Source organism: Etheostoma spectabile, chromosome 12 (assembly GCF_008692095.1).
Source record: "Etheostoma spectabile isolate EspeVRDwgs_2016 chromosome 12, UIUC_Espe_1.0, whole genome shotgun sequence".
NCBI lineage: Eukaryota > Metazoa > Chordata > Actinopteri > Perciformes > Percidae > Etheostoma > Etheostoma spectabile.
In genome coordinates this window covers 27,611,188-27,638,028 of record NC_045744.1, presented here as the reverse complement: position 1 = coordinate 27,638,028, position 26,841 = coordinate 27,611,188, and the positions used below count along the sequence as shown (strand labels likewise).

The 26,841-nt window shown below is 40.5% G+C and overlaps 1 protein-coding gene and 1 long non-coding RNA gene across 8 annotated transcripts; one reads left to right on the top strand and one right to left on the bottom strand.

Moving 5' to 3' along the window:
• Positions 1 to 498: 498 nt before the first annotated feature.
• Positions 499 to 25,538, top strand: apol1 (apolipoprotein L, 1). Of its 7 annotated transcripts, none has more exons than XM_032531592.1 (18): positions 501 to 834; positions 955 to 1,002; positions 9,105 to 9,164; positions 10,738 to 10,774; positions 11,083 to 11,154; positions 11,806 to 11,871; positions 12,106 to 12,177; positions 13,342 to 13,419; positions 13,514 to 13,573; positions 13,772 to 13,822; positions 14,951 to 15,004; positions 16,024 to 16,113; positions 16,305 to 16,361; positions 18,102 to 18,155; positions 19,681 to 19,758; positions 20,229 to 20,268; positions 21,279 to 21,330; positions 22,427 to 25,538. In XM_032531592.1, the coding sequence occupies exons 5-18, from the start codon at positions 11,107 to 11,109 to the stop codon at positions 23,361 to 23,363; spliced, it is 1,737 nt and encodes a 578-aa protein (XP_032387483.1). In that variant the 5' UTR covers positions 501 to 834; positions 955 to 1,002; positions 9,105 to 9,164; positions 10,738 to 10,774; positions 11,083 to 11,106; the 3' UTR covers positions 23,364 to 25,538. The 7 variants fall into 7 exon arrangements, with proteins under 7 accessions (XP_032387480.1, XP_032387482.1, XP_032387485.1 ...); XM_032531593.1 differs by having other exon boundaries at positions 10,732 to 10,774; XM_032531589.1 differs by lacking the exon at positions 10,738 to 10,774 and having other exon boundaries at positions 499 to 834.
• On the bottom strand, positions 15,210 to 24,454 carry LOC116699160 (uncharacterized). The gene is made up of 3 exons (XR_004334384.1): positions 24,445 to 24,454; positions 16,257 to 16,265; positions 15,210 to 15,274 (listed from the first exon to the last, which is right to left on the bottom strand). It is a non-coding gene; the product is annotated as an uncharacterized LOC116699160 (long non-coding RNA).
• Positions 25,539 to 26,841: the final 1,303 nt, after the last annotated feature.

Genomic DNA, 26,841 nt, shown 5'->3' with positions numbered 1-26,841 from the left:
TTTGTAGCCTGCTAACAAGAAATTATGCAATGCTTGTTTTGTCAGGGGCAAATCAAACTGCAACTGTAGAAACCTGCCAGTTAAGCGTTTCTCTAAGATTTTATAATTTTCTCCAATATTTATTTACTGTTTCACAACCACATGCAATTCATTATTTATTTTTCCACCTGGTGGAGTGTAACTTCCGGTTTAGTAGGCCTACATTTACTCTAGTGCTTTAATTGTACTGCATTACTAATACTGGTGCTTTTACTTTTGGAACTTTAAATGTATCTTGATAATAATACTATTTTTTTACTTTTACTTAACATTTGAAATGCAGGACGTTTTCTTGTAACAGAGTATTTCTTCTGTGTAGTATGCCTACTTTTACTTCTGAAATCTGAGTAATTCTTCCCTAGTTAGCTAGCTAGTGATGTTGTCATAGCCTTGGGGCAGTTAAAATTGCAGCAGCAACTGCAGCACTTGAACGCAGCACCAGGCTTGTGTCAAACTCCAAGGTGAGACAGACACGCACGCCCTCTCCTGGAGGACAACACAGGGAAAGAAAAAAAAAGAAAAGTAACCGCTGTTCGGTTTCAGTAATATGTGCTTTGTGAACCCACACAAGTGAGAAAGATGGGTGAGTCTTTGATTTCCAGGATGTTTTTTCTCCACTGAGGAGGGGGGGACCTTTTAACTTTCCAGCTTTAGCTCGTGCGTGAAAACAACGTCAGTACCAACACTGGGACGGACAGACACAACTCCCTGAGGACAGAAACATTTCAACATCGATTAACCAACGGAAAAAAACAACAACCGGTGAACACGGACGGGCGTGCACAAGCTTTAATGGTGAGTTAACGTTTGCATTCGTCCTTAAAACGGCTTACCGTTCGTATTTCTGTCGCTTTTATCCTCCAGGCAGTAAGGTTGCGTTAACTAACCGTTGGAAATGTTACCGCTGTTTGACAGAATCGATACGATAACCTGGATTTGGAGTTGGAGTGTGACGGAGGAGCTGTGAGTAACCTTAGATATTCCCTAAATGTACAACTTTAGCCTGCGTTGTGTTTCAAGACTGTTCAGAGTTGGGTGTTTTATAGTTTTCTCTTTGCTAAGTCAGTGTAGCAGCATTAACCGACTTGACCTCAAATCTGTGCCACTGAAACTGTCAATATACAAATACACACTGCAGTAACGTTACTGCAGTAGGATAGTTACGGGGGGGGGTCCATGGGTATTTAGTCATTTACCGGTATACGTATGAGAGTTTACTTTTAAAAAATCTGCCAAAAAAATACAGTAAAATTGTTTGATGTTCAGTAAGCATGAAGTAAATGATGCCATGTACGCAAACATATCAGTCATTGTCTGGAACTATGGAGCAAAGTCTTTTTAGAGCTCCTCCAGTTTCATGTTTATAGTTTAGAGTTGTAGTTTTTATTGTTAAACACCATCACCACACTGCATCCCGGCAAAGACTGGAGCGACTGAGCTGAAAGAAAAGACCACAGAAGGAGATGCAGAAATAAGTGAAAGAGAAGAGGGAAAGGAAGAATTGACTGTGAGGGATGAAGAGGAGGCTGCAGATTCAGAGATTCAGGCCAGTTGTAAGGCCCATTTGTTAAAATAAAATAAGAATATACACTACCGGTCAAAAGTTTGGGGTCATTTACAAATTTCTATTCCACTCCATTATAGACATAATACCAGCTGATCTGAGTGGGGGGCTGATCTTTAGTACAATATCTACATTAGCCATTATCAGCAACCATTCCTCCAATCATCCAAAGGCACATTCTGTTTACTAATCTGATATCATTTTAAAAAACTAACTTGAAAAACATTGGAGAACGCTTTTGCAATTATGTAAGCACATAATGTAATCTGAAAACTGCTCCCTGGTTAAAAATAACAAAGCAACTGATCTCAGCTGGTATTCTGTCTATAATGGAGTGCAATGGAAATTTCTAAGTGACCCCAAACTTCTGACCGGTAGTGTGTATATATAGTAGTGCATCAACATTGTATGCTGATATAGTTGATTGTGAAACAATAACCACGATCGTGACTTTGAACTACCTGCAACAGTGTACTCAATGGTTTACTTTTTTCTCATACACACCGATTGCCTGCTTCATGGCTGGTGATAATTTCACCTTTTGCATGTTAAAAAATAATCTCTGGTTTTAAGTTAAGGCTTCCCTAGCTGTCTGCTTTATGTTACTCTTGCTGTCGAAAGGTAATTGATTGGCTACATATTAAAACATTTAATATTGACTCTGTAGACACCAAGTTCTTTGAAAGATTAATTGTAAAAAGTTCTGTTAAACATTTGTGCATCTGTTCTGTCTCTCAAATGCACTTCATAAATGTGGAGGCTATTGTAAATCCATCCATCTCCACCGAGCCATGCAGAAGCCTGATTTGTTATTATGGAAGAATAGGCTATATGCTGTTGATGATGGCGACTTTGAAATGGGTGCTCCGGAGGGGGGGGGGGTGTCTTGTGTCTTGTTGCCCAGGGCAAATGGAGTTGTTAATCCGGCCCTGCTTGGTGTGATAATGTAATGTTAGTATTGCAGTGTTTCCTCTAGATGATGTGCTAATGTTGTCTACCCACCGTTACCGTGAAACCATCCAGACGGTACCGTACGTACCTGAAACTGGTGATTTAACGGCACCGCTCGTTTTACACACAGTTTAACAACAAACTATGTAGCTACGTAGCTAGTGGCCCACTGTAAAGTTGAGGATGGCCTTATATAATATTTACTCTGCTCTATTAGATATATGTATATGATTTGGCAATGAAATACATTTTTTAATTAATATAGGCTATTTTTCATTCAGGTGCCTGTGCTTTGTCAGTCTTCTGGATTAAAATGGAATTGCAGGTGGTTGTTACTGTCTCAGATTTTGATCAAACCTTGGATATATCAAGAATGTGTCCCAAAACCAAGGCCTGTAAAATAGTTCTGTTTCTAAAGGTTAGATAGCAATAAAGTCTAATTGAACAGTGATTATATTTTGAAAATAAAACTTGTTTTTCTAAAATATCTGATCCTTCTGCTATTTCAAGATTTTGGCTGTTCATAGCATTATGTCTTTTAAAGTGACAAAAACACTAAATAATAATCTTGACTATGTATTGGTATGTACCTTTACTTTGGTGTAAGGTGCTGGAAAAAGCTTTAAAATGGACCTTGAAAGTGCTTAAAAAGTGTTTGAATTTGACCTGGAAAAGGTGTACAAATCCTGATTAAAATCATAGGATTTATTGATTATTCCCAAAACAAAGAAGTAAACTGATAATTGATATTTACCAATTAATTCAAGTTTGTAGCTGATTTGACAATAACCAGTGTATATTCTAAAGCATTTCTTCTAAATAGAACTTTGAATTGCTGCTGTGTTTGAAAGGCTCTGTGACCCTAAATAAACCTGTTTTGTCTTAAAGTCTAAAGCTACATGAGACCATAGGCTGTATACATACAGATACATTAATATTACCGGTCTATGCATGAGACTCGTAGTAAACCTGCAAAATGTCCCTGAAAGAAATGCTCCTGTGTTGTGTATTTAATTATTTTCTTTGGATAACCAACATGTACCTCCAGACAAAAACCTATATTTAGTATCTTATAATTAAAATATAAAATAATTTGATCCAATTTATATTTTGGGGGTATAGGATGCAATGAGCATTTGCCCTCTGGTTTATACAGCAAACTATATCACACATGACTGTAGTGCAAATTAATATTTAAACAACAATAGAGTAGCTTGACTAAACCAAATTGCCTCAACCGCAACTAACTAGGATTAATTAAAGGAAACCACAAACGAGGTCCTGGTTTTATACTCACGGCAAACGAGCCCCCAACCCGTTACGACCGGCTCACAGGCCACAACAAAAGAGGGAGACGCACAGCCACGTAACAATAATAAAGTGACAGTTATTAACTAATGATGTAAACAAGAGCATGATGAGGTGTGATTGTCAGTATCAGGGATGAATGAAGGTGGATGGGTGTAATGGAGAATGTGAGGTGCATGTTTCCCGTAGTTAACAAAGGGAAAACATGTTGGTGCGCCGTCGGGAGAATGCGGCCAGCCGGTCTCGGGGCAGGCGGGGTTAAATAGTCTGGGAGGACCGGCCAGGTGATCACAGTCATGTCAGCATTGCCTCTGCTACACCTGCAAGTTGACAAGACAAACCGCAGTACACATGTAGGACAGGCCCGGCACACAGACAAACATGACATCATTTTTAGAGCTAGTGTTTGTGTGTATGCAGTAGTTGTTATATAGTCGTGAGGAATAGTTTCAGTTTTCTCACATTGCCACAGGGTTCCCTCCCCTAGCCGCTGTACACTCCTGAGTTTACCCACGCGGCTGTGGGGTTGCCTTCTTCCTCCTTCCCAGACGTTGTGGTGGTTCTCACATCACTATCTCCCACCTGCACCGCTGTTGGGGTCTTCACTATTTACCCATAGCTGGGGTTATTTACCCATAACTGGGACAGTGGTTGACGGGCATCAGGGCGTTTCCACTCACCGATGGGCCTGCATGCCGCGTCTCTGGGGCCCACTGCTGCTCCGAGATCCTGTACAACTTAGCCTGCAACCACAAGGGACCAGTTCCCATGTGTGCCACGGGGAGGCGCGTACGAGGTCTTGGCAAGGGAGAGGCTATGTACCGGCGGGGGAGGCGACACGCACTCGGCTCCACTTTCCGCCCCTGAAAACAGAGGGCTGTCCGGTGGCAGTAGCTGGAAGCAGAGAGTGGCGAGCAGAAGCAGCATGTAGCATGCAGCATGCAGCATGCAGCATGCAGCATGCAGCATGTAGCATGCAGCATGCAGCATGCAGCATGCAGCATGTAGCATGCAGCATGCAGCATGCAGCATGTACTACTCCAACACTACTGTACTGACGCATCACATGCCCTGCGAGCAAACGCGCGAAAACACACACACACACACACACACACACACACACACACACACACACACACACACACACACCCATACACACAGACCCGCACGCGCACAGACACACACACACACATACAGGCACGCACACACAAAAACACACACACAGACCCAGACTCACCCACCCACACACAGACACAGACAGACCCATACAGACAGACAGACCAACCCACACACACAGACACATAAAGACAGACAGACCCACATACACAGACAGACAGAGCCAGACACACACACACACACACACACACACAGACCCACACGCACGCAGACAGACAGACAGACAGACAGACAGACAGACAGACAGACAGACAGACAGACAGACAGACAGACACACACACAGATACTATACCAGTACAAAAGCATTTTCTCCTCCTCAGCCAGGCAGAAGCTTTTTGTACCACTTCTTCTTTGGCTTTTGCATTATCTGGCTCTGAAGATCTACCAGCTGGGACCTCAAGGTGCTATCAGTCCTCTCCCACTCCTGCTCTTTTTCCTGCTGAGTCAGCTTCAGGCTTTCTGTGGCCCGAAGGAGGGATGCCTTGTCCTCCTTCCACTGGTTGAGATTACTCTCCAGCTGCTGCTCAGTCTTCTTCAGAGCAGCCAAGAGGCAGTCACTCACAAAGCTCTGCTCGTCATTCTGATCCACATGGGAGTCCCTTGATTTGTCGCTCGCCTCTAGCAGAAAGGTTTTCTCCTGCTGCCATAGGACACGCTCACTCTCCAGCGGATGGTCAAACGTTTTCTCAAGAGCAGCCATGAGGTTCTTGTTGTTTTTGTCCTGCATTTCCAGCTGGGCTCTATAGGAAGCCTGAGATCTTTCCAGAATCTCCGTTGCCTCCTCGTCCTGTTTTAGGAGAGCTTCCTCCATAGTGCTCAATTTATTCTTCAGCTCCTGAGCTTGAGCCCTCTCCATCTCCAGATGGCTCTCCAACGTCACATTTGTGGTTTTACCTACCGTTAGCATCTGTGTCTCTTTTCGAAGCTCGATCTTCTGAGTCTCCACAATATTTTTAAGGGCCTCCTTCTCTCCCTTCATCTGCTTTAATTCGACTTTCAGGTCTTGAGTAATGAAGTACTGCAGGTCCAGATCTTTTAGGGCTTTCCGCAGCCTGTTGCTGGTTTTGACCAGCTGGGATCTCAGATGCTCTGTTTCCCTGGGTGGGGAGGGGACACGTTGAGCCAGAGCCTCATCCAGCTGGGCTCTATGGGAAGCCCGGGGTCTTTCCAGTACCTCCTTTGCCTCTTCCTCCTGTTGTTGGAGAGCTTCCCCCATCTTGCTCAATTTGTCCTTCAGCTCCTGAGCTTGAGCCCTCTCCATTTCCAGAAAGCTCTCCAACCTCACGTTGGTGGTCTTAGCTTCTGCGAGCATCTGTTTCTCTTTACGAAGCTCCATCTTCTGAGTCTCCACATTTTTGTTCAGGGCCTCCTTCTCTCCCTTCATCTGCTCCAATTCAACTTTCAGGTCTTCAGTAATGAAGTACTGCAGGTCGAGATCCTTTTGGGCTTTTCGCAGCCTGTTGCTGATTTTTCCCAGCTGGGATTTCAGATGCTCTGTTTCCCTGGGTGGGGAGGGGACACGTCACCAGCTGAACTTTCAAGTCACACACCTCCCTCTGCATCAGCTCTTTCTCATGGACCCAACTGCTGCCCTCTCTCTGTTGTTGGAGCTGATCTAGGAGACAGGCCAACAAGTCCTCTCGGATGATCATGTGAACTCTCCCCTCAGATTCCCTTTGGGTGAGTGTCGCCTCGCTGTCCTTCAGTTCACACCGTACTTGTTCTTCAAGGGAATTGAGATAGAAATTGATTTGCAGTTGAATCTCTCTGGAGTTAAATTCCATGTTTCCAGTATTTTTTCTCCTGTTGCAATGTGCACTTTTGGATTGTCACAGTCAAATGACTCTCTGATACAACCTTCTGTCTGAGTGAATTTGTGTCAGAACTAAAGTTGGGTCCAAGTATTCAGTGTGGTGTTATGACAACAACAACTTGTATCCTTATGTTTTCAATCCAAATGGTTATTGATTCTGTTCCATTCTATCTTCGATTCTATTGTTGCTAATGTATACCAGTTTGTTTATGTTTGAATATACAGTATGAATGTAATGATTTCTGATGATTCCTAAAACATGGCAGAAAGAAAACTTTACAAAATATTGAAACCATCCAGACGGTACCGTACGTACCTGAAACCGGGGATTTAACGGCGCTGTTCTTTTTACACACAGTTTAACAACAAAACTCTGAGGGAACATTACTAGCTACGTAGCTAGTAGCCCACTGTAAGGTTGAGGATGGCCTTATATAATATTACACTGCTCGATTAGATACATGTATATGTCTTGGCAATGAAATACATTTTTTAATTAATATAGCCTATTTTTCAGAGTCTTCTGGATTCAAATGGATTTGCAGGTGGTTGCTACTGTCTTAGATTTTGATCAAACCTTGGATATATCAAGAATGTGTCCCAAAACCAAGGCCTGTAAAATGGTTCTGTTCAAAGGTTAGATAGCAAGCAAAGTCTACTTGGACAGTGATATATTTTGAAAATAAAAATAAACTAAAACTATTCAATATCTAATCTTTCTGCAATTACGAAACACAATTTTGGCTGTTCATAGCATTATGTTGTTTAATGTGTGCTCTGAGTCAGGTGCCTGGGTCTGTTTCCTGGATCTTCATTAAAGGGATATTTTACTGCTCAAAAGATGAGTATATCAATATACAGATAGATAGAAATGTGATTTTTTTTTATTTTTATTTTTATTTTATTTTTTAAATCTGTGCCTTCTAGACCGAGCAAAACCAAATAAAACAACTTCCAGAATGCACTTGCTTCGCTTCCCTACGAGTCCACTCCCCAGCCCGCCTACCGGTTACTGACACAGAGAGGCAGTCAAGTGACAAGCCAACTCAAATGTGTTTTATTGTTTTTATATTTATTAATATGTTATATATTATAGGTTTTATTGTCATTTCAATCATATACTGTACACGAAACAACGTTTCACCATGGTTCAAGTGACATATTTAAACTTACACATTTAAAATATATAAAAACAACATTATATAAAAACAACTTACAAAACAAGCTACATTTAGTGCACACACAGTATAGGCTCCGTAATGTTCTGCTAACGCAATGGTAGTATTAGCGCTTGGACCGATGTAAACACAGCCGTGAATTTGCGTGGAATATGGCATGGCATTTAACAGTCACAAACTCCACCTGCGGTTAGCAGTAGTTGGATCCAAGCACCCCATTTCTGCACCAGTCCGTGTCCGTGTCAACACAGCCCACCTTCACGAGTCTTACCCGACAGAGGAGCATCTGCTTGGAAGGCTAGCAGGTCTGGTAGCTAGATAGGTACACTGTTGTTCAGCCATGTGCCAAGAGAGAGCCTGTTAGCGTAGCTTCAAGATGGTTGACACTCGACAGCATTAGGTAATGACAGTCCCACCCCCTATGGGCGGGTTGAAAACATGCAGCACTAGCAGACTGTGGTCTACAGCCTCTAGGCAAAAATGCCTCAGATGACGCTAAATAAAGATTTTTGTGTCATCAGAGGCTTTTTTCCAGACCCACAATACAGAGATCTCACTCACTTACAGTTTGGATGACATAAAGCCCCAAAAAAGCAAAACATTCATTTGCCATGATAGAATTTAGAAAGTCAAGGTCAAACTAGGTGGGCCAAAATTTACCGTGAACCTAAAGTGTTCAGCGGGCCTTGAGTTTGACACATGTCCTAATGTCTCCTTTTTATGTGATTTTTAAACAGGAAAATCAGTAATATGATTAATTTCCCCAGAGCTAGAAACACAACAGTCATTCTATGTTTTCTGTCATCAAGGTTTCAAGTTAAGACATGAAACCAGCTTCAAGTCCAGACTTGAAATCTGGACGGGAAGCTGGACTGTGTGATGTGAACAAGTAAATGCATCTTTTTACCCAGAAAGTCACGGTTGAATCGAGACAGATTTAGCCTGCTGACTCACAGATCATGGCAGGGAATGTTTACCTTCTGTTACTAACTCATACATAACTACCACAGTAGTTTTAGAGGCATAGATGCATTTTTTCAAGCATAATTTTCTCCCTCTTTTTTTACTCCTCTAGCAAAAATCAGCGTTATTCGGTGGGATGTTCAAAAGATCCTCCAAGTCTGCACAACCACAGGTGATGTTGTGGTATTAACTCTCTCTTTCTGGGCCAGATGTAGCTACTAACGCTTTTGCGCCCACTTCAGGCGTATTTGTTTTGCAACATGTGCGTAAAAGCATGGCGAGGTGTGTACAAACAGGCCGCACTGAGGTTTGCCATTTTCAGGGAGCTGAAAATGGCAAATTGCGCTTTTCCGTGTCATGCATATGCATTAATGGGAGGATGAAGGGAATTAGTGGGTGTTTCCCATACAGAGATGGGAAAGGAATCGTAAAGTGTGCCTAATTATGTTTTCCGTGGTATGTACAAAAACCTCCCGTGACAGTGCGCCTCTATTTTGCGGAGAAAATTCTCCGTCTCTTAAAAGCAGGTGTAAACCAGCCGCAAGTGGGTTTCCTTGCATATGCCTCCTGGTGAAATGGCAGCAAGGCGAAGACACAAGGATCACACTTTTTCAGTTGAATCATAAAGCATTACAGATTAAGCAGCCATGCAATATTACAGTTACTGGAAGAAATCAAAGATGACATTTCCAACACAGTGTTCACATTCCATTCCAGCAGTTGTTAAACTCCTCGCTACATTACATAAAAGCATACAATATTGGCATCAGGATCATTTCAAACAGTCATAGCATCAGCAGTGGGAATTTCGCAGTCTGCACTCAGCCGTATCATAGTACAAGTAGGCTTTGCTACATCGCCACTAATGCCGAAATAACACGCAAGCAGGATTTCTTTGACATCGGCCATTCAATTGCGCTTTTAAATGTGCGCAATTTCCAGTATAATGGGCGGAGAAAGACACAGATTACCCGATGAACAGGAGGTTTGGTAAATGCAATGTAAGGTAATATATTAGAGCGTGCGCTTTCTGCGGGTTGGCCATGGCGCTGATAACGCTACATTCACAAATGTACGCACATCTGGCCCTATGTGACTTAGTAGTACATCTAGAATTTAACATCAACCTTATTTAATCCCCTGTTGAATATGAATCACTGAAATTTAATATATTGAACTGAATATGTAATAGTAATATTTAAGATGTTTTCCCATACTCGTATTGGAGACTTGTACAGCTGTAAAATTACTATAGCTATTATAATTTATTCTTGTGACATTTGACAGTATGATTTCTATGGTATTTAGACTTGCAATATGATTATTTTTTTTATCTCACTCAAAAAGTGTGAAATATTTAAAGGTGCCCTGCCACACATTTTTCATTACTTTGTGGTAATGTCTGAACTTCTACCATGACCTCTGTAACATTTTTTTTGTGGAAAAAATGCCTATGTTACCTTGTTTCAAGCCATTCTAGCATGGTATAGAAAGCCTGCCGGAAGACCCAGCTCCATTTGTACCAGTTCTCATTAATATTCAACGAGCTAAGCTGCTAGACTCTGATTGGCTAACAGCTAGAATGTGAGAGCCTGGCTATCAGCATCCTTTAACTGGGCGAGCTCATGAATAATAATGAGCTCAGGCAACATGATGCCAGACTGATCAGCTGTTGTAATTGAACAGTGAGTCCTCCCTCAGTGTGTATTTATTGACCTATGTTGGTGATGTCATTTAAGCTACAGTAGATCATCTGCTGTGTAGACCTCGCCTGATTGGACGGTGAGTTTGAGACGGGTGTGTTTTTGTTGTGGTGTGTTTGGAAGCGCCAGCTGAACCTGCATGCATCAGCGATTTAAAGCAAAAGAACTGCTTGCCAATGTGTGAAGCACTGAATCCCTGTTTGTCTTTGTCTCGCAGCGGCATCAGTTCAAATGACTGAACAATTGGTTTTATTTTATTTCCTTATATCATATATAAGTAATTATTACGTGACTTTTTGTTTGAATAATTATCTATCAAAGAATCAACAGAGACACTGAAGATATCTTAAAGTTTGTATGTAAATCATAATTTTTTTTTCTCTCCAGGAGACAGGAGGCGTGTTTAGTGGGATGTTTAAAAAGTCGCCAAAGCCTTTTGGAGCGAGGACACAATCTCAGGTGAGAGTATTGCTGCAGAACATTAAACCATGTTACTATAAATTATTAGAACAGGATTAATATTGATGGCTCAATCCTGGTTGAGCTCTTAGTAGAAACAATAAGAACTTGAGAAGAGATCCACATAAGAATTAGTCACATCATGGTTTTAACATTTGTGTAATGGCTAAGCCTAAAACTTAAAGCCACTGAGGGGCTGCTGTATGGAATTAAACAAATAAAGAATCTATGGCTAGTACACTAGCTGACGCGCTCTCTTCTACCTCCTGTTGAAATCAACAACTCCAACGGTCATTGTTGCGTTTTGATGGTTATTTATTGATCACAAAGATCTTCATATCAATGTAGAAGAATCCATGTGTCCATCAAGCTCCATCAACAACATTTCATTATCCACATGAGCGTTGCGCCGTGTGCAGATATTTGATGCGGTCTAAAACTATTTGTGCTCCTCTGTGTGATATGTCACACTTACTGTATGTGGAAATATTTTATAACGACGCCACCCTGATCATGCTTCAGACATTTCATTATCTTTCAGAGGCATCTTTTCCCAGAGCCCCTTTAATTGTAAACTTTCTTGCCAATAGTAACTGGCAGTTATTTAGGAAAATGGCAGATATTACATTTAAATGTATATATTCTGTTTAGGACGATTTGTCTGTGGATAAGAAACTCTCTGCCAGCAGTGACAGTCTCATAGAGACGTCTTCAAAGGTGAGAGATCGACTTGTACCTGCACTGTATCAACACCAACCCAATATACAGTAGATAATATCACTTCCTTTCACCTCATCTGGGGCTAACCCTGCGTCATGTAAAATACTCTTTGGTAATATGTACAGTATTTGGATTTTATAGTGCACAGGTTGTTTCATTTAATAAATGGATGTACTAAAAGAGGACTGTTCAGACTGGATTATGTTTTTCATTAAGTAATAATTTCTGCAGCCTGTGAAGCAGACAAATTCAGAGGTGGTGGATCCAGCTGCGAGCGGTGGCCAATCATCAGGCGACAAACAGGTGCTTTGACATTCGCTTGTTCCTCATTTTATCAGTTATCAGTTTAACTGGTTATTTTTATTCAGCAGACACATGTATAATTGTGGGTTAGCATCTACGTGTTATTCAGCTATTATTAACCATAGGGATATTCCTATCCATGCGGTCACACACCACAGCTCTCTGCAGGTGTGTGTCTTTCTCTACTGCTACTCGTCGCCACTTTCCTCCCTTCGCTAGTCTCACATTGCCAGACCTTCCTTAACTACGGGATGTTAAAAGCTTGGTGGAATACCTGCATTAGAGCCCGGCCGGATTTTTAAGGCCAGATGCAAATATTTGATTATTTAAAAATCCGATATTACGATATGTCGGCCCATATATATATATATATATATATATATATATATATATATATTTATTTTTATTTTTTAATCCAGAAATGCGTAACAAAACAAACAGATTTCCTTAACATTAGTTATTTCTAGTTATTTATGAATGTTCACTAAAATAATATAATAATTTGGGTTACTGTCACAACAGAACAGAGAAAAATCAAAATCTATTAAAGTTCTGGTAAATACAATGTATAAAAATACAAACTTAAGATATGAAACTTAAAGTCCTTTGAACAGAAAGACAATAACAAAAAAACAAGCAGTGTTGCCAACAGGGACGTGTTAGAGCGCCCTCTGGTGGACAGACTGTGCAACGCCAACACTCAACGTGGTGGACGTCCGTTTTTATTTTATTTTTTAAATATTTATCACAATCATTTTCTGATGAATGAATATATTAAAAAATATATTTTTAAATTTTTTTTTATCGGCCATAATAAATGCCAATACTGATAGTTCAGGAAATGCCGATATATCGGTCGTGCTCTAACCTGCATGTATTCCTTTAATGTCCTTTCACTAAAGACTCAGAGATGCTCATGGAGAACGAGAAACAAGTGGAAGAGAAGTCAAAACCGCTCAGTCTATTTTTGTAATCACTCATGAGTCATCAGTGACCGCACACAGCTGATCAGCTTCTGTCAAAAATACCCTCACGCTCCTCCTCCAGTCCTCCAGCACGCTCCTCATCGTCCCCTTACCTCCGTTAAAATCCTGCCTCCCTGTCCTCCTGCTCCGCCACACTGTGTGACTGTTGGTGTGTACTGGATGTGTGTGTCCTTGTCAGGTCAAAAGCAACATGATTCAGCACGAGACAAAGGAAAGAAGTGAAACTCCAGTGGTCCCACCCAGACCAACTGAAGAGGTTTGCAAGCAGTTGAACACAACTCAGGGACGTGTGGTGCAAGTGAGACTCATTCTGACTTCTCTATCAGTTACATTCTGTGATCTCTCCACAGGAGATGAAGAGGACGTCCTCATACGCCAAAGTAAAAGCAAAAGGAACCGAGGATAATCAGGTAGAGTTTAGATTTCTGCTTCCACATCAGTTTGAATATATCTGTTAGAACACAAGTTAAATCAGTTAATATTGTATACTGCAAGCAGGAGCATTGCATGCCATACTTTTAAAGGGCATGCTTTGTATACATAAAAAGGTATACCTTGGCTCTCATGCTCAGTTTTTGAAAAATGTCCTCTTTTTTTGGCCTCTGCAGGATAACCAGGCTATGATCTCCAGCTCTGCCAGACCATCAGGTAGTCAGCAGGTAGTGTAAGCCTTCAGTGTTTGAGTAATAACGGCTGTTTTGTTCGTACACACACACACATATAAATATGTATATATATATATATATATATATATATATATATATATATATATATATATATATATATATATAAATAGGTGTTGAAAACGCCCCAACTGTATTTGCTGCAGATACTCTCCCAAGATCTAAAGCCGTGTTTTAACCCAACTATTTTTGAAGGGACTAGAAGGTTCTTTTAAGCCATTGTTGTCTGCGTTTCTGCCGCGGTCTAAAGATTGGGCAAAGTAGTCCGCCGATGTATAGGGTTAGCGCTAAGCAACATGTCAGGATGAGGACTGCTGGTGGTCACAGGAGTAAGCACATGATACATGATGCAGTTCAGTGTGCCGTGACAGTTTCATTTAAACATAACACTCGGAAAGAATTGGTCTCACTGTGCTTTGGAGCATAACCACTGAAAAAACATCAGAAAATAAGGTTTTATTTCTCTGTCAGAGCACCACCACACTCTCTCTTTCACTTGCCCAAGACACTCGTCTGCAAGCGGCAGTTCAGTATTCATTTCATTTTTTGCAGGTGCAAGCCAGCTCCCCCTTTTTTATTCTTTCTTTCTTTGTTTAGGACTGCTGCACCTGCAATAAATGAAATGCAGAAGAGGGTAATGAGACTATAAGAGAGTCTGTCACCCAAAAACACATCTTTTAAGTGTTTAATGGTCAGTTATTTGGGCTTTGGAACGCACTCGCTGAGATAACGTCAAAAATGGCTACATTATTTCATTACCCAGGAATATTTAGCATTATTTTATACATATTTCTACAATCCCAATCAGACTGATAGTGGTTGGTATCTTAAGCCCTCCACTAGATTTTAAAGATTTTGAAGAATAAATGAAGAACATGAAGCAGTCTTTTCATCGTTCAGTGATAGGAGTAGGGGAGATTAGACTTATGACTATAGTAAACAAAAAATATAAAAAAAAGTTAGATCCTTGTAACACACATTACAGCACAGAGGCAGTTCTTTCAGTCAAAGTCACCAACAGTCGAATTGAAAAGTAGTTCTTCCAGTTATTGCTTTTCATGTCTCCTAACATTGTAGCTTTGCCTTTTTTTTTTTTTTATACAGACCAAGGTGAAAAAGCACCAGCATGATCCCTCTATGCCACATGCTGGAGCCAAGGTAAATGGCGATGTTGCTCTTCATGTAGAGTCAATACAGTCATGAAGACATTTGTCTTCTTTGCACCCACTTTAATTGTTTTTTACTATACTGACTTCATTACATCCTCAAATGGATTTGACAAGGCCACACAATGTTAATTTAAAATTAGCAAGGAGTTAGTATGCAACCCTCTGTTACTTTTGTTTTGTCCCAGATACTTACAGTGGTGCTCAGAAGTTTATTAACCCATGCTAAAGTTGACTAAAAAGAGGACTAAAAAAAAATCCTCTTTTTAGAAATTAATTTTAACGACTTCATTAGAAAATTAGGAAAAATCCAATCTTTAATGACACCTATTTTCTTTGTGATTGAATAATGTATTGTGAATGATTAAATGTTCTTCCTTAAAATAGAGAGGGCATAAGTATACACACCCCTATGTTAAATTCCCATAGAGGCAGGCACATTTTTATTTTTAAAGGCCAGTTATTTCATGGATCAGGATACTATGCATCCTGATAAAGTTCCCTTGGTCTTTGGAATTAAAATAACCCCCCATCATCACAGACCCTTCACCATACCTAGAGATAGGCATGGGGAACTTTCCATAATATCTACTCTCAATGCAAATCAGACCAGCTATCAAGCTAACTGAAATAAAACCATGCCAATCTCTATGTATGGTGAATTGTATGTGATGATGGGGGGTTGTTTTATTCCAAAAGCCAAGGGAACTTTATCAGGATGCATAGTATCCTGGATCCATGAAATAACTGGCCTTTAATCATAAAAAATCTGCCTCTCTCTATGGGAATTTAAGATAGAGGTACTTATACTTATGCAGGAAGAACATTTATTTATTCACAATACATTATTCGTTCACAAAGAAAATTGGTGTCCTTAAAGGTTGGATTTTTCCTAATTTTCTAAAAAGATGATTTTTTTTATTCCTCTTTGTGGTCAACTTTAGCATGGGTTCATAAACTTATGAGCACCACTGTATTTATTTCATCATGTTCACACTTTGTTTACTTCAGCCTCAGTCTGATGATGAAGGGCTGAAAGAAGAAGATGACTCTTCACCCAAAGAAGAACAGCATGTCGAGGAGGGCCAGGACAAAACAGAGGTCTTTTTACTCATTTCTCAAACAAAATACTTGTTGAATGATGAAATCGTTCCCTTGTTTGTTTTTTGCTATGATAGTCATCAGGAACAAATGTTGATGTTACTGCAATTAATTACTGTAAAGGAACATTTTGAATTGTTGACCTTTATCCTCTTTAGAATAACACTGCTATTCTGATTTTTATTTTGTAGACCAAAGTCAAGAAACCACAAGTCAAGAGACACAATCCCTTCATGCCTCGGGGCAAGGTAACGTGAAAAAAAGTTAACGAAGGCACGCACATCACGACTATATGTGCTTAGTGCGGGACAGTAGAACATGTAAAAGTCATAGGAAAAGAAATAGAGTCTACGCACTAGATAATACTCCCATGAGACATATATTTATTTTATTACCACCAAGGTGAGGTAACATTCAGGCATCTTGCTCTTCTTCGGGACACTCAAACATGTGACATGTACAAACGTGTTTCCTCCTGTGTGGACAACACTGCCAAAATGTATTTTAACACGTAATTAAAGTTACTTCCAAGGATAACACTGATATAACTGCACTTTGAGCTCTTTGAGCTCATCATAAGAAGAAAAATAAATCTTTTTTTTAAAGACAGTGGATGTGTATCACTGTAAAGACAGTGGACCCTATCTTGCACCCAGCGTAGTACAAAGCCTGACGCAAGCGTCTTTGCTATTTTAAGACCGACGCAGTTGTTAATGTCCTGTCCGGCGCGCAACTCGTTTAGATAGCAACTGTACCTGAGGCCATCTTTGCGCCCATGGGCGTGCTTGTCTTGCAGGGAGGTGTGTTCAGGTGAATTCTTGGCGTATTGCTACTTTGCGGCAGCAGAAAGTGATCGTCTAGGCTCGTGCACAGCGTGCACACTATGCTTGTTACACATACACACAGGGACATGCAGCAGCACACACACATGCAAAAGTTTACAAATTAAAAATATAACGATGTAAATCCGCCATCATAATAGCTAAAGTAAAAACGCGCCTGGCTTTTAAAGGTCCCATGGCATGAAAATTTCCCTTTTTATGAGTTTTTTTAAACATCAATATGCATTCCCTAGCCTGACTATGGTCCCCCAGTGGCTAGAAATGGTGATAGGTGTAAACCGGGCCCTGGGTATCCTGCTCTGCCTTTGGAAAGAAAAAAAAAAAAGGAAAGCTCAGATGGTCCGATCTGGAATCTTCCCCCTTATAAGGTCATAAGGGGCAAGGTTACCTCCCCTTTCTCTGCTTTGCCCGCCCAGAGAATTTGGCTCACCCATGAGAGAGAGACACATCATAGTTTTCAAACGGGTAGAGTGGCGGTTGGTCAAGGCTACACCCCCAGCCTCCACCTTGTCAGTGTGTTTCTGCATGTCCCTAAACTGGGTAAACTTAAATGTGGTAGACTGATCCAGGCCTACGCCATACTACATTTAATTCTCATGAAGTGCTATGCAGTACACCACACCCATCTATTTCAGGCACTTAATGTGGGTTATTATGTTCTAACTACGTTTATTAATGTTTTATTAAATGTTGTGCTCCTTGTAATACTTTTTCAAACACACTTTTCTCTCAAGATATTCTCTCATTTGGTGTTTTCATGATGGTGGAGTTCTTCTTTTCACTTTGTAACTAATTCTTAATTTGTCCCATTAAGCTGGGCTGTATTGGAACTGAACTGGTGTGTGTGTGTGTGGGTGTGTGTGTGTGTGGGTGTGTGTGTGTGTGTGTGTGTGTGTGTGTGTGTGTGTGTGTGTGTGTGTGTGTGTGTGTGTGTGTGTGTGTGTGTGTGTGTGTGTGTGTGTGTGTGGTGTGTGTGTGTGTGTGTGTGTGGTGTGTGTGTGTGTGTGTGTGTGTGTGTGTGTGTCTCTCTCTCTCTCTCTCTCTCTCTCTCTCTCTCTCTCTCTCTCTCTCTCTCTCTCTCTCTCTCTCTCTCTCTCTCTCTCTCTCTCTCTCTCTCTCTCTCTCTCTCTCTCTCTCTCTCTCCAGGGCAAAAGTATACAGAGGAACGCACCGGACGGTGCTGCAAGTAAAACAGCAGAGGTAAGAGATAAGAAAACTGAGACAAAATGTAAAGGATTTGTATTCTCGTTCTGTTTTCCTCCACACACGTTGAGCTTGAGCTCTAAATTGAAAGCAATTTGCAACCTTTTTCCTACCTAGACTGTGTCAGCATATTTATCCACCATACTAACATGTTGCAGTCTTACTCAATGGGGTTCAGGATTACAAAAGGTCTGTTTCACCACCGGACCCGTCCCTGAAAACAAACTTATGTTTGTCTCCAGGGTCTCTGCTCATCCCGACTACTCTCGACATGCTAAGCGTTAATTATAGGAGTAGTTTGGCTGTACGTCTGAGTTTAACTGTTGCCAGGCAGCCTGCCTTCCTTTACTTCCACTCTCTTGTACTGCAACTAACAATGCGTTGATACAAAGTGTTCTACAAAGGCCCGAGGCCTGGTGTCACATAGACTCAGACTTAGACTTCTCTTTATTAATCCTTCTGGGATGACTCCCGCGAGGAAATTGAAAGTTCCAGCAGCAGTTTTAGCAAGAAAAAAGAAATAAAAAAATAGGTAAAAAAGACTGTATAAAGACAACAAAATAAAAATAATAATAATAACAACAATAATAACATTTGTCAAATAAACAAAGAAAAGACCATACATTATTAAAGTGTCAGTGTTGAGTCCAGTTTTAAAGTGATAAAGTGACCAGGTATGAATTAAAGTCCAGGTGTGCATGTATGTATGTATGTATGTCTGTAATGTCAATGTGCTGTATTTATATAGCGCTTTTCTAGTCTTAACGACTACTCAAAGCGCTTTTACATCATACAGGATACATTCACCATTCACACACATTCATACATTGTGGTCGAGGCTGCCGTACAAGGTGCCACCACGGGGTTCAGTGTCTTGCCAAAGGACACTTCGACATGGGACTGCAGGGCAAGGGATCGAACCACCAACCTTCCCATTGGCAGGCAACCGCTCTACCACTGAGTCACAGTCGCCCCACAGTGTATGTGTACTGTATGTATGTATGTATGTATGTATGTATGTATGTCAGTATGTGTACTGTATGTATGTATGTCTGTATGTGTACTGTATGTATTTATGTATGTATTGTATGTTTTACGTGCGAGTATAACGAAGGCTTCACCCACCCCACACCTCCCAAAGGTTTTTTTGCAGGATCTTAGCATGGCAGAAGAAACGTTTTTAGGTTTCAATGTGCAGAAGCGTGTGTCTCTGCTTCCGTTTCAACATTTCCATGAAAGATTTTGGCTTTTCTACTTCTGCAAAAACAGCAGTGCATTCAGAATCCCTTTTACCATCACTTCCTTTTCTTCATCTGAGTACATAAAGTGTAAAAAGTGAAACTGAGGATATTGGACAAGTTGATTTGACGTCTTGCTGTTGGTTAATCTGTCTTTTTGTCTCACTGACATAAATGTCTGCTACACTGTAAACCCAGACTTTTTTTGTATTTACACAGAGAACACAAATCTTGGTATTAACATACAGTATGAATTTTAAGAAGTAAAATTTCTGTTGTTTCAGAATGAAGGTGGAAATAGATCCTTGTTTGACCAGCTGGAGGACTTCAGTCCTGACCCAGCACAGCCTGAAGACAGACAGGTTGGTTTCTGAAGCAAGCTCTGTCACCATGTCACATATCAAATCTGATGCTTTATCATTAAAGCTTTAGTGCGTAACTTTTTGATATTAATGAACGGCCGTTACATTCAAGCCGTTGCCAAATGAGTTGCTACAAAGCTGATTAAGACTATCAGCTCCACACAACTCTCTCTGGATTTCCTAGTATGGCTGCATTCATTAGATTGTGGCGTCCGGCGACTTTTGCGCAAGTGATGATAATGACCTCTTCTGAACAGTCCATCCTGTTTTTTAAATCCTCCGTGTCCTCCTTGGCTACTAGGCGGTGCGCAATCACGGAAGGCTTGTATCATGGGGACGCGCTGACAGTGTTGTTGTCATTACTCAGAATTCCTCACGGCGGCAGCAGAAATTACGCACTATAGCTTTAACCTTTTGGATAGGAAGCCTAAACATTCCATATAGCCATACAAATCTAATATGTCTTTCAGGGTGTGGAGGACCTTATGGATTGGTGGAACACAGTGGAGTGTAAGTTACACATAAAATGCATTTTATCTTGTTTGGCTTTCTTTTGGATTAGTTCTGAGAGTGGATTTTTTTTTCATCTTGGTCCATTTACACCATATGACAAAAAGTATTTGGATATATCTGTTTGCCTACTGTGCTGATTTTCAGGATTTGAGCCCTGAACCCTTGTGTTGTCTTCTGGTTGACCATGCACTTGATGCCAAAATTAACATGTTTTTTTCTCTCTTCCTTTTACTGTTTTTTAATATTTTTGACACATTTTCTGACAATTTTGTTCCTTTTTTTTAATGTTTTGTCACTTCTTCAACATTTTCAATGCTATTTTTTCACTAACACCAACTTATTACCACTAGTTTTACACTTATTTTTGGAATACATGGTCAATAAATTTCATTTATAGGAAATTATATCTAGTTTTGAAATGATGAATTACTTTGACTTATAGTAGAGGAACATGTATCTCAAAGTTTACTCAGGTTTTAAATCCATTAAAAAATATTTCAAATTATATAAATTTGAATACCCAAAATTCAATGAAAGTAGTAATTAAGTATTTGTAATCGTGTAATTTGGTTAAAAAGAAACCCCTATTTCTCTTATAGAGGTTTTGAAAACGGGTCGAATTTGACCCAAGGACAACACAAGGGCTAAGTTCCAATTGAAGGAAATCATAATGCTGCAGCTTATAATTATGTTTTAAACAATATTGTTCTTCCTGCTTTGTGAGAGTTTGTGGAATAACCTTTCCTGTTTCGAAATAATAGTGCCCCTGTGCACAAAGCCAGGTCCATAAAAAAAGGTTTTCTGGGTTTATTTATTTCTCTTGTGGCTGAATGGGAACAAAGCCCAGCAGCCAGGTTCTAACATCTGTTGGAAAGCGAGAAACCAGAGGAGTGGATAAAGTTATAATAAATGAATGCCCATGGTTTTGAAATAAGAATAAGGCCATGTAATGTGTGTAACATTATAAGAAAACTTAATATCATTATTTCTTGCTTTTACCTTCTCAGCTTGGGAGGACACGTTTCAAGAGGATGACATGACAGATAAAGAAGAGGCCAAGTAAGCCAAGGCTGAAATAAGTGTTTATATAATATTTTACTGTCTTGTGTCGTTTGTCCCTTAAAGCACGAGTCAAACTCAAGGCCTAGGGTCCAAATGCGGCCCCTCGCAAGTTTTGATCCGGCCCGCATATCAATTTAGGTTCACAATAAATGTCGGGCCGCCTAGTTGTGCGCCAAACCAAAAAGACTGAAACTGTTTTCCAACTATTATTACAGGACACTCAAAGCACAATTTGGCAGATTTGCCGACTTTGAGAAATCCCACAGAACCAGAGTTTTTTAACATTCAGGCTGTGAAACAGGTTGCTGTAAAAAAAAATTGTAATTTTTGATTTTCATGATTTGCAAAACTCTAAGATGGCTAGGCATCTTTTTTGCTGACTTTTTGGGGATTTATGTCGACCAAACTGTAATTGAGTAAGCTATATGAGACATGCAATAATACAGTCAAAAATATTTGACTTTTGATTAAATAAAAGCATGTCAATAAACTTCACATGTTCATGTTCAACTTCACACACTTACTGGGATTCTTATTTTCCAGTGCTGCCCTTGGTGAATTTGAGTTTGACACCCCTGCCTTAAAGAGTCTCACCCTATGTATTTTCTCTTATTTCTAGTAGTATTTAGCCATGCAGATAATGTAATGTATCAAAGTTTTGAGGTATCCACATCCCCCCAAATGACCCCAATATATTGGAGAATATAATTGTATTTGTGCTGCTCAAAACAGTTACTTTTGAAAGAAATCGAACAGAAACAATATCTCAGATACAATACCGGCATCATCCACAGGACTGCTGTCAGCAGTTTTCATTTCTTCAGCAAAGATACGGAAGAGGATTAGGGCCAAATGTGAAAACATTTATTGAGTTCTGAGTTTAAAGTCAGAATTGTGAGAATAAAGTCAGAATTCTGTTTTGTGCAGCAGAAAAAAGTTAAATGTATTCACCTCCCATGTATTGGAGAGGAAGCTTGATGTCTCAGAACTTGGGCAAATAAAACCACCACTTTGTGTGTGACTAGATACGCAGGTGGTAATTAAGAGATCCAGTGACGTTGCTCTGTAATCACTCTAAACTTGTTGGTTTCAGAGCGTTTGCTGTGACGGCAGACAAGGTGCGGAAGGGCATACGTGTCTTCAACAAACTGTTTTCGGAGCGCGCCGAGAGCCTCTGGCAGCACGTCATGGACCTCAACAGCATCGCGGACGGCCTGGACAAGTTCAGCAAGAACACAAAGATTGCTCAAATCACCGGCGGCTCTACCAGCGCCCTCGGGGGCGTGGCCACCATCACCGGTCTCGCCCTGGCCCCATTCACCATGGGGACCTCTTTGATTGTGACGGCGGTGGGACTGGGTGTAGCTACAGCCGGCGGGCTGACATCAGCAGGGGCCGGCATCTCCAACCAGGTCAACAACTCAATGGACCGCAAGAAGGTGGAGAAGATAGTGCAGGACTATCAGGAGAAGATGGACGACCTCAACAAGTGCCTGACGTTTGTCAAGCAGGGTATCGAGAACCTGAGGAGGTTTGACCTGATCAAAATGAAAAAGCACGCTTACAACCGTGACTTCCCAGCGCTCAATTTTAATTTCTACGAAGACGGCGCCATGGCAGGGAAGGCGATCCTCAACAACGCTAATGAGATCATGCGGGTGGTGCAGATTGCCAATATGGCGGGCAGCACAGCAGCCAGAGCGGTCCAGATCGCCAGTATGGCCACTGGTGTGCTCGCGGGACTCTTTGTAGGCATGGACATCTACTTTGTGGCCAAGGACTCCAAAGAACTGAAGAAAGGGGCCAAGTCAGAGTTTGCTGCTAAAATCAGGGAGGTGGCTTTGCAGCTGCATGATGGTCTGGTGGAGCTCAACGGGATACGAGGGGAGCTGCAGACCACCACACCAGACACACACACACGCATTAATACAGCTGCTGTGGACAGTGAAAAGAAAGAGAAAAATGACAGTTCAAGTGAAGACGAAATCAACCACATTAAAAAGGAATATGAGAACCGAGTGTATGTTTGACGGAAAATTTCCAACTGGGAAAGGCCTTAAAGGGGCTGTGCTAGGAAAAGCGGGCTACTCACAGACCATAGAGTTAGAGCGCATGGTGTTATACGCTTTTGGGTTAGCAGCTTATAATAATATTTATTTAGGGTTCTTTACATTGTTGTTAATGAGTATCACCACACTGGAGCTTTTAGGCAAGGCGAGGCAAGGCAGCTTTATTTGGATAGCACATTTCAGAAAGCAATTGAAAGTGCTTTACATAAAACATTGTTAGGTATTTTTCTATAATTTGCCAGCAGAAGGAATTGACGAGGAGGCTTTTTCACTCAATACAAGTCAATGGAGAGCGGTGCAGGTGGTGCTCTGTCTCTATTGCCCGATAAGTAAAATGCTAAAAAGATTTAGTAAGCAAGGAAGTTTTTTGTCACAGCCACTTGCACATACAGCCGGTCTAGGTTTCAAAACAAAGAATAGAGAAGCTTGTGACTTTATTCTCTGCTCAAAGGCCATTATTCCACTCAATCGTTACATATCTAATTTGTGATTGCTGCTATATTAATGTGCTGTATATTGAGTACAGTCCCTTTTTAAACTGTGCTTTGGTATATGGTTTCAGAAGTGTCAGTTTCTCAGTTCCCTCTTTAAAATGTGTCCAAGTGTTTTTGAAAGTACCGGCTCCAAACTCCAGCTTACTGCTGGATTGTTGGCATCTGAGAGGTGGTTGGTGCTAATTTCTTAAAAAGGAAAACTACAGTCATGCCGGTTGGAAATTAGGAAACTCCACTCTTGATGAAATAGAGTAGTTTCTAAGACGTCTGGACTTTTCTTTTAGGGATCTGACTTCTTGGATCTAAACAGCATTTACACCACTGGGAGGAACTGAGGCTTCGCAGCAGATGAAGTATCACATCTGCTTCTCTGGTTGTTGTGCCAACGGGTGTAAAATGGGATACAAAGATTGAACTAAATCATGTATTTGGCTAGTAGTTTTAGATGAGTTAAAAAGAAATAGGTACAAAGTATTTGTAGACTTTACAATTTAGACTAGGTGCAGAGATTGTGTATCCTCTTAGGGACAACTGCCTTTATTATTTACAATGCCTTAGAAATACCCTATGATAAAATGCAGCATTAGTCTGTTTTTCTGTGTCTATGTTGTTTATTTTAGTGTCAGGCCTGCATCAAAACCATTTCTTGCTCATCCTCTGCTTGAGGTTTTTGATCTGATGTGGGATGTTTTAAAGTTCTGTAAGTCTTGACTTAATTATATTGCTCTCATTTTGAGGAATGGTGGTAATAAGATTTGTTTTAGATTGTTTTTACAAAAAATAAAAAAATAAAGACCTAACTAGGAGGGCACTCTGAGAGCAAAAACCTCCGCCAAGACACGCCAGGAACTGATTTTTCAGATTATTTTAATGTCTCAGGAATGCAGCAAAAACAAAAGTAAAAAAGAATTTGTGTATTTGCCCTGTAATTCATATCCTTTCCAAAATGTAAAGGGTTTGTCTGTGGCCCATGATACACCCTTCCACCTAGTTTCACATTATTCGAGCCAGTAGAAGTCAATCTGTCAGGGATCACGGAATAACAAACGGACAAACCAAACTGAAATGGAAAACCAGTGATTCTCTAAACCGGGTTGCACCATCAAAACTTAATGTATGTCTTGGCTATTAAAGACTTTATTATTGTGTAAATCATCGTTGTCGTTAGTAAACATCTGCAATTCATAGGCTGGGACACAATGTTAAAAAAAAGTTTAAGGTAGGCAAGTGATGCATTAGGCTTAACTGCCAAGAGTTTGTTTTATTTACACGTACTTACATGAGAAATAGACGTTTTAATCATGTATTCAGTGTCATTGGATACTTGAATGGGTTGCGGGTGTAAAATAATCTCTTATTAGACGACTGGAGACGACTGGAATGACACAGGTCTGTAAAGACCAGTCTTGACCACGTCAACCTGTGCTTTTATTATTCCATTAATATTTGAAGGAATGGTATTTCAAAGTCAGGGTCTGATATGCAGTCTAATCTCTGATGATGTCAGCTCTGTGCTCTTTGCATTGAACTTAATATTTATTTTTCTGGGTGGGGTTGTTATTCGATACTAACTTTTTATGTGCAATATCTTGTAGAACTCTGTCAAAAATGTAAAGTTGATAAATAAAGGTGAGAGAAACATGTTCCGTCAATCTGTCTTTCATAAAGTATAAATGCATTAGAGCAAAGACTTTAACACTTTATTTCAACATTATATTTCCTTTTCCCGAGTTGCTGTTTGCTCAGTTAATAACCAAGATAAAGTTGTTTGTCCTACAGCACTTACCTACTTTTTTTTTTATTTTCATGACGAATACAGATGGAAGTCTGCTAGCTGCATAAGTCTCTGCATTTCTGTCACCATTTACAATTTTTGGCATGATAAAGATTTCTGCTTTGAGCTTGTATAATACAGTAATAAGACTGGGGACAGATTTTTGTTGTCTCAGAGAGCGGCCGTTTCAGGTCGGCATAAGCATCATGTGCCGTTGTGTGTGCAGAATAGAAATGCAGTGGAAACCACGGCCAGCTGGTACAGACCTGCACTTTGCTGGTCCGGGTTTGGAGGGCACCCGGTTACACTTCTAACCGCACCCATCCGTGACCTCACCGGGTGCTGGCCACACCCTGGAGTACACTTCTACATCACTGCAGCAGGGCGAACAATATATGACTGTAACTTGAATGACTTTTTGTTTCACTATCTAACGTTGACGAGTGTTACACATTATCGAATTAAAGTCGGATGCGAATGAGATTTCGGAGCTTTTCGAGGAGCTCTTGAACGCCTCATGTGTGCAGATGTGCGGGTGTGGTGGAGTTCTAAAAACTCCTGGGAATGTCGCGACACTCAGTGCCATTGAAAGAGATCAGGATTATCGCTAACGGACGCTGGTGACAGTGAGGGAGCCTCCACTGCTCTCTGCTTTGATATTATTTGGTATAAACTGAGTGTAAAGTGTTTCTGAACTGTCTTCAAATCTTCGGTAAGTTAAACCTCTTAGTCTGTTACCTGGTGTTGTTATAAACATTTAATGAATTGAACGTCCCTTTGGCTAAATGACGAGTGTGTCTTTAGCAGAAGGTTTTCAGCTTGTAACGTTAGCACTTAAGCTAATATTCAGTAATTCAGAGTTCGGCACGGCTACTTCTCTAAAATGGTTCATACACTAGCTAAGGGAACATTATTAATGTTACATGTATCACTTCCTACACTTGTTTCCTATACTTGAATTAATGAATTTACCTTTTTTAGTCTAGTTAATCAATTGTATAATTAAAGTTTATTATGTTAGCTAAAATAAAAGTAGTTTAGCTAATATCAATATAACTACTGAAGTGTTGTGAGACAATAGTTCTGCTTATTCGGGCTAATTGATGATACTAATCACATTTTGCTATTTCCTATTTTTGTTTGATGTTCTTATATTTAACTATTTAAATTT